This window comes from Capsicum annuum, chromosome 12 (assembly GCF_002878395.1).
Source record: "Capsicum annuum cultivar UCD-10X-F1 chromosome 12, UCD10Xv1.1, whole genome shotgun sequence".
Lineage (NCBI taxonomy): Eukaryota > Viridiplantae > Streptophyta > Magnoliopsida > Solanales > Solanaceae > Capsicum > Capsicum annuum.
In genome coordinates, this window is record NC_061122.1 from 21,228,205 (window position 1) to 21,236,762 (window position 8,558).

Here is an 8,558-nt window from a genome sequence, read left to right on the forward strand (position 1 = left end):
AAAAGTTGAGGATGAGGAGGATCATGACGATCTCTGAGAATCAGTTCGGTTCCATGCCTGGCCGTTCGACCACTGAGGTCATTCACCTTGTGAGGAGATTAGTGGAGTAGTTTCAAGAGAGGAAGAAGGACTTGCACATGGTGTTTATTGATCTAGAGAAGGCATATGACAGAGTTCCCAGGGAGATTTTGTGGAGGTGCTTGGAGGCTAAAGGGAAACCCGTAGCGTACACTAGGTCGATTCAGGATATGTATGATGGTGCGAAGACTCGTGTGAGAACGGTAGGTGAAGATTAGGAGCACTTCACAGTTTTGATAGGGTTGCACCAGGGATCGACTCTTAGCCCGTTTCTATTTGCCTTGGTGATGGATGTTTTGACGCGATATATTCAAGGGGAGGTGCCTTGGTGTATGTTATTTGCAGATGATGTGGTTCTGATCGACGAGACTCGAGGTGGAGTTAATGATATGTTGGATATTTGGAGACAGACGCTTGAATCTAAAGGTTTTCAGTTTAGTAGAACCAAGACGGAGTACTTGGAGTGTAAGTTCAGTGATATGTCGCAAGAAGATGGAGTAGCTGTGAAGCTAGACTCTCAAGCCATCCAGAAGAGGGAGAGTTTCAAGTATCTGGGGTTTATAATTCAGGATAATAGTGAAATTGACGAGGATGTCACGCATTGTATTGGGGCAGGGTGGTTGAAGTGGAGGCTCACTTCGGGAGTCCTTTGTGATAAGAAGGTGCCCCAGAAGCTTAAAAGTAAGTTCCACAGAGTGGTAGTCCGGGCGGCTATGTTTTATGGAGCGAAGTGTTGGCTAGTTAAGAACTCCCACATCCAAAAGGTGAAGGTGACAGAGATGCGAATGTTGCGATGAATGTGTGGACATACCAGGAAAGATAGGGTGAGGAATGAGATTATTCGGGAAAAGGTGGGAGTTGCCTCGGTGGAGGATAAGTTGCGAGAAGTGAGGCTACGTTGGTTCGGACATGTGATGAGTAGAGGCCCTGATGCTCCAGTGCGGAGGTGTGAGACTCTGGCTATTGATGGTTTTAGGCGGGCTAGAGGTAGACCGAAGAAATATTGGAGGGAAGTGATTAGGCATGGTATGAAGCAATTACAACTTACAGAGGACATGGCCCTTGATATGAAGGTGTGGGACGCAAATTAGGGTAGAGGGTTAGGGGGTGGGAGCGCGGCGGTAGTAATAGGGGAGTGCTCCTTTGGGTCTAGAGTTTCTGGTTCGTAGTGTTATGGCTGTAGTTTTTGGGGCTAGTGGTGTTGGATTTTTTGCATCCCGTACTAGTTTATTATGCACTTATCTTTTGTATTTGTTATACTGTTAGTTTGTTTTGTGTATCATACTAGTTTATATGCTCTTACTTTTTGTATTGGTTATACTGTTATTGGTCCTAAGCCGGGGGGTCTATCGGAAACAGCCTCTCTACTTCTCTTGAGATAGTGGTGTGGTCTGGGAACACTCTACCCTCCCCAGACCCCACTAGGTGGGAATACACTGGATATGTTGTTGTTGTTCTCTTTCATGAAATTAAAGAAAAAAACCTTTGTTCAGTCATCGAACTTGTTCTTCTTCCTAAAGCCGCTCCGCCAATCCCATCGGATTTCTTGGTCAGTCATCCTCAACCGCATTCCTCAGCCCTTTGGAAGTCTGTAACTTGAAAGTTTTTTTTAGTTTCCTAAATGTTACTCTACTAACCTTGCTATTTTATGTTTCAAGAAATGGACTAACTCTATTTTCCACTTTAATGTCTACTCTATTTCAAAATTCAAATTGTAAGCTTTGAAATAGTACAAAAAATTGAGGCCAAAGATTGTGAGAAGTCACAATCTTTTGCTTTTTGAAGAAAAATAGGTAAGTATAAAGCTGAAGCAGTTCAAAATCGACAGAAGTAAACGCACGAACTAGTCGAATAGATTTTAATATATACCATATAAAAAATAATTTAAATATGTATAAATAGTGTAGTTTTTCGCCGAAGAGGGTTCAGATGAACCCTTGGCTATAAGCTGGCTTTGCATCTAGGATTTGGAGTCTCCAATTGGTTTAATCGATGAGTCTATTTGGAATCTGAAGACTTCGAATTCTGGATCCGACTCTGAGGGACTCCCAAGGTGGACAATACGAGAATGCACGGTTCAGATTGTTTGGTCATGTGAAGAAAAGATGCTCAAATGCTCAGTGAGGTGTGAGAGATATGCTGTAGAAGTTTTGAAGAGAGGTGATATATGACATACGTACAGCTTATTGAGGACATGATTCTAGATAGGAAGAAGTGGCGGTTGAGGATTTGTAGGTAGTTGAGCGTTGTTTTGTTCCCTTTCGAATATTATTATTATTACTCTCTTAGTATCTTATTCTTTGATTTTAGTATTACATATTGCTTCTTTGCTTCAGTTATTGTATTATTTGTTGTTGTGCCCGTTCTCTCTTCATTGTTTTCAACATGATTTCTTCGTGCATTTCCTTTACATACTTATTTTTTTAATATGCCTTACTCGAGCCTAGTGTTTGTCTGAAAACGAAAAAAAAAAAAAAAAAGCTATTATACACCCCAACCCCAACCCTTGAGGGAAAAAAAGGTACAACTTCTTTACCTTTTCAACATAGGAATAAGGCTGTGTATCTCTCCCTAAACCTCACCTGTTGGATTATACTGAGTATGTTATTGTTGTAGTTATCCTTTTGTCGACTAGTTTTAAAATTAGCGTAGCGACTGTTCTAAACTAACATTCCTACATGTGTAGTCTTCAGACACATGATTTACACTTATCTCATTCTTTCATATCAATTATCTATACTTTCAGATTGTTATATTCCTTCTTCTGCATTTGTTAAACCTTTGTTTCTGGTTCTTGTCCCGTAAGCATTCTTGCTTCAGGGATTTTCTATTCCTCTTCGAATTCCATATATTGTATTTGTTTTATCATCGCTAACTCCAGAAATTATTGAACTTTCTTATGGCTGTTTTAGAATTATTTATGCCTTTAACTCTTTTCCTAACTGATTCTATTTATGGATGTTCTTGAATATTTGTCATCATTCTTTTTTTAAATTCCATATTGCTTCAAAGGACGTTTGCTAGATGTCGTGACACTTTAGAGTTCTGAAGGTCTGTAATTGGGTATTGTTCTCGGAATTTTTGCCCCTTTTCCCGTTCGTCCTCTATCGCACTTGTCCCAATTGAAAAAGAACAAAATTTTTCAAAGATTTGTGGACAATTTCTTGATTCTTGAGTTCCTTAAGAACTATTTTTGCACCATAATAACCACTACACTACTTAGGCTCTTAGCTGTTCATGAAGAGGGTTTTGAGGTCTTGCATACAATGTTTTTGGACAACAGAGTTTTTGATGTAGAAGTTGCAGTATCAAGCATTAATTGTCTTTACTGATTGCAGCTTATTTGCAAATGAGATTATAGGAGCAATATTTCATACATGAAACAGTTTTACTTTGACATTGAGGGGCCTTGGTTCACGTAGTATCTTTTTCTTCATCTTTTTACTACCACATGTTGCTTCTTTCGCATTTTCATCTTGATATTTTGATGTCATTATTTTCTTTTCTTTGCTTTGTTTCACTTCTTTTGAACCAAGGATCTACCGGAAATAACCTCTCTGCCCCACAAAGGTGGTAGGGGTAAGGTCTGTGTGTATCCTACCCTACCCAAACCTCACTTTTGGGCGCTACACTCGGTATGTTTTTTGCTGTTGTGAATTTCTGTGTAGCCTGAAAGCTGGTTGTTATTAATTTCTTGACTCAAGTAGTTCTTCCCGGAGTTACTTTATTGCTAAGCTGCTCGGACTCTCCAAAATGTGGCCGCACCCGTGTTGGATCTACAAAAATGCACTACTTTTGAAGGATCTGACATGCACTCGATGACATTTTCGAAGAGTCCAAGCAACATAGCTTTATTGAATCTTTATTTTTCATTTTTATTGGAAAAGGTATTCGATCTAGTACTTTTGTTTTGTTTTCCTTTTAATTTGTTAGGCCTTCCCTAATTAGCGTCTAGCGAACCTTTCTGTATCCTAATTTGAGTTTGTCCTGGTTTTGTTTCTTGTTTCAGCTAAAAAGACTACATGGGTTGAGTTTAATTTCCATGGAGACTCCTATTTTCGAACAGCACCGTCACCATGTGAGGGCGAAAGCAAGCTGCTTAGTTCGACCACAACCACAGGAATTAAGAAAAGAAACGATAGCCGGCTGCACAAAACATCTCCAGTTAGTCCTTCAGTTTTTCCTTGTTACTGAACATGACATTTGGTATAGACAACCTCATAGTCCTTCACAACTCGTATATATGGCTCAATCTCATAGAACTGACACCAAATCATTTCATCTCAAATTTTGCGCTTATGAATACTTGTCGTGCGATGTCTTCTACCGTGTCCTTGAAGGAAATCTCAACAACTGGGGCGATTATTATGAGGTTTATAGTGATGTTCTCATCCGTAGTATGATATTTCAGATACATAAATTTGTTGACGTTGAGTTGAACAAGGGCGGTACTAATTGCCAAAACTTGGAGATGATCGTTGATTTGACCTTGAAAATGGAATATATTTTGGATGGGAGGCTAGAACAACCATCGTCGCACTTGAATGGGGGGATGGTACCTGCTAGTACGACATCGATAATGCAGTTGCCAGAGAGAATGGAGATCGATGAAGATCAATGTTTGAATGATGAATGTGTCATCTGTTTTGAAAAACTCGAAGGAAAGATCGTGTGCGTGCCTTGCTCGCATGTGTTCCATGGAGACTGCATTAAGAACTGGTTAGACAAGAGCCATTATTGCCCTGTTTGTCGCTATAATATGCCAACTTCTGAATTAGAATCGTAGCTGAGATGTAATTAAGGAAAACTATAATAATGTTTACCAGTTATGTGTGCAACATGTATAACATATCCAGAATTCTAGTTGAACATTCAAAGGGCTACAAAAATTACCATTTACGTTCCCTTAGCAAGAGAATTGTTGTGATCTAACTGCTTGAAGATGATATTATGTTTTAACTTTAGATATAGCCACTTGCAGAAATATAGGATAAATTTTTGTTATTTTGCATTATGACAGGTTCAAGTTATATCGCACTTAAAAGCCTAATATATTAAGGGGTCGTTTGGTTTGAAAACAAGTTATACCGGGTTTAACCTCGAATTTGTATCACCGGAGAAACAAGGTGAAGAGGAAATATGTGAGATTGAAATTGAGGATATCAGCTCAGAGATAGAGTACTGGAAACACGCAATTGTATACTACGTCCTAGGAGCACATCCACCATTCTCAATACTAAACGGTTACATTCAACGTCAATGGGGGAAGTATGGAATAAACAAGGTCTCGATGTTGAAAAATGGCGTAGTGTTGGTGCGATTCGACACGAAGGAAGGAAGAGATAAGGTTTTGCAGGGGGGATCTACCACTTCGATAATAAACCTCTGATTGTCAAAGCATGGTCACCAGAAATGGAATTCACTCGAGAAGAGCTGTATACAGTGCCTATTTGGGTGAAACTACCGGGGTTGGATTTTAAGTCCTGGAGCGCTAAAGGGTTGAGCAAAATTGGGAGTTTGATTGGAAAACCATTAATGGTGGATATTAACACGGAAAAGAAGATAGGGTTGAGTTTTGCGAAGCTACGTATTGAAGTAGAGATGAGAGATAAACTACCAGAGAAAGTATTTTTTAGGAATGAATGGGGTGAATTGGTGGAACAAAAAGTCCAGTATGACTGGAAACCAATGTTGTGTAACTTTTGCAAGCAGTATGGGCACGATGAAGGTGTATGTAGGAAGAAAAATCCTCCTAATTCCCAGAGAACCAGAGGAAAAAGGAGGCACAATAACAAAATAGACACAAGGCAGTTGAGAAACAATTGGAAGCAACGGAGAAACTGAACAACATAGGTAAACATAAGGCAGCAACTACACTATCAAATAGAGCAGATGCAGGGGAAGGACCTAGTGGTACAGCTGGGTCATTGGAGGCAAGTGGAAAGACTGTAGGATGGATCCAACGAGGTACAAGATCAGAAAGTCCACTTCGGCAGAGGTCACAGTCCCAAGGTCCCAAAACCAACTGAGGTAATGCAAAAAAATACTTTCGAAGTACTCGCAGAGACAGCTGAGAATCAGGATAATGAAGCAGACCACAAGGGGGGTGGGATGAAAATCCCCAAGGCGAATGGATAATTTGTTATGCTGGAACGTTAGGGGCATGCCCCTAACAAAAAAAAAGAGATCAAGCTCCTTTGTAATAAAGAGAATGTTGGTTTAGTAGGTCTTGTAGAGACTAAAATTAAGGTAAGTAATATAGCCAGAGTGGCGGGAAGCATGTTTGGAGGTTGGGAGTACTGTACCAACCATATTGATCATTATAATGGCAGGGTGTGGATCTCGTGGAGAGCTGACTACTTCCAGGTGCAGATGATGACAAGTTGTGCCCAAGCTATCACTTATCGAGTAAAAAATCACAAAACTCAAACAGAGCACTTGGTGAGTGTGGTTTATGCATTCAACTCAAGGGGGAAAGAAGAGGGTTATGGACTTACTTAGAAAATGTGAAGATGGGAAATAATCTTGCTTGGATAGTGATGGGTGACTTCAATGAAGTACTGCATATTGATGATAGGATTGGGGTAAATCCTGTAAGTATGGCAGAGATAGTGGAATTTCAAGCTTGTGTGGAGGAGTGTGAACTTGTGGAATTACCCAGACAAGGCAATAATTACACATGGAATGACAAAGGAGATGTGAGGATTTTCTCCAAGATAGGTTGGGTCTTTGTAAATGATGAGTGAATTGTCAATATGCCAGCATATAGTGCCAACTTCATGGCTGAGGGGCTGAGCGACCATTGCCCTGTAAAAATTTCTTTAATCAATGAGCTAAGAATGGAAAGACCAGCTTTCAAATTTTGTAATGTGTGGACCAGCCACCTGCAATTTATGAATATAGTGAATGAGGGTTGGAATCAAAACGTGGAAGGGTGTCAAATGTTCAGAATTATAAAGAGATTGAAGGCAATGAAAAAGCAGTTGAGAGTGCTGAACAGTCAGCATTTTAGGAACATTATTACTGAGGCAGACGAGGATAAAATAGCTCTAGGAAAGGCCCAGGCTGAATTACATATACAGCCGCTAGATGAAGAACTGCAGGAGCAGGAAAAAAGGATGTATCAAAAATTCAGAAGAACATCATATTTGGATGAATGTTTTCTACAACAAAGAAGTAAAATAAATTGGTTGCAACTCGGAGATGATAACACAAGGTTCTTTCATGCTGTAATTAAACACAAGAGACTACAACATACCATTATTCAGGTGCGGGACAAAAATGGAGTGCTACAGACTAACCAACAGGTTATTGCAGAGGCATTTGTTGAATACTATCAAAAATTACTTGGAAAGAAGGAACAAGGAAAGGAGATAACAAATGCTGGAATACTAAGACAGGGTACTATACTAAATACTGAGGAGCAATTGACGCTGGTCCAGGCATACACGCAAAAGGAGGTCAACATAGACATAAATAAGAGTCCGGGTCCAGATGGGTATGGGAGTGGGTTTTTAAGAGCAGCATGGAGTATAGTGGGGCCAGATGTGACACAAGCAGTACTAGAATACATGGGGAATGGACGACTACTCAATTAACTGAATGCTATAGTAATTTCTTTAATTCCAAAGGTTGAAGCACCTGTTTTAGCAAACTAATTCTGACCAATTGCTTGTTGTAATGTTATCTACAAATGCATTTCAAAAATGATAAGTGCAAGACTGAGAAAAGTTATTACAGTGATTGTGGCGAATAATCAAACGGCTTTTAGAGAAGGGAGATCCTTGATTCACAACGTGTTGATCTGTCATGACCTCTTAAGGCACTATAAGAGGAAAACAACACCAAGATGCCTAATGAAAATTGATTTAAAGAAAGCTTATGATATGGTTAGCTGGGAGTTTATCAAGGAAGTTTTGAAGAGATATGGGTTTCCACCCTCATTGGTACAGCTGGTCATGAATTGAGAAAGATGTATGAGGTGGAGGACTTTCAGTTCCACCCCATGTGTCAGACTACTAAGCTCACCCATCTCATATTTTCAGATAATTTAATGCTGTTCTGTAAAGGGGATATAAGGTCTATCAATTGGGTAATGGAGGCTCTGAGACTCTTCAGTCAGGTGACTGGTTTAGAAGCAAATTTACAGAAGTCAAATATCTTTTTAGCTAGAATAGATGAACCAACAAAAGAAAACATTTTGATAAGTACAGGATTCACCTTAGGAAGCCTGCCTATTAGATATCTTGGCCTTCCACTTTCTTCAAAGTGATGGAATAAGATGGATTGTGTACAACTAGTAGAGAAAATCACTAAAAGGATTTCGGTAGGGTACACGAGACAACTATCCTATGCAGGGAGGCTACAGATAATTAATGCAGTATTCTTCTCGATTTACAACTTTTGGGGCACCGTGGTCATAATTCCACAGAGTGTGCTAAAAGAAATTGATAGAAAATGCAGAGAATTCTTATGGGGTA

General features: G+C 39.6%; 2 protein-coding genes across 2 annotated transcripts; both read left to right on the plus strand.

Annotated features, from left to right (window-relative positions):
* Positions 1-4,120: 4,120 nt before the first annotated feature.
* On the plus strand, positions 4,121-4,864 carry LOC124889565 (E3 ubiquitin-protein ligase Praja-1-like). The gene has a single exon (XM_047401515.1). The coding sequence runs from the start codon at positions 4,121-4,123 to the stop codon at positions 4,862-4,864; it is 744 nt and encodes a 247-aa protein (XP_047257471.1).
* Positions 4,865-6,590: 1,726 nt separating this feature from the next.
* On the plus strand, positions 6,591-7,676 carry LOC124889566. Its single transcript, XM_047401516.1, has 2 exons — positions 6,591-6,744; positions 6,841-7,676. Exons 1-2 carry the CDS (start codon positions 6,591-6,593, stop codon positions 7,674-7,676), a joined length of 990 nt encoding a protein of 329 aa, XP_047257472.1.
* The last annotated feature ends 882 nt before the right edge of the window (positions 7,677-8,558 follow it).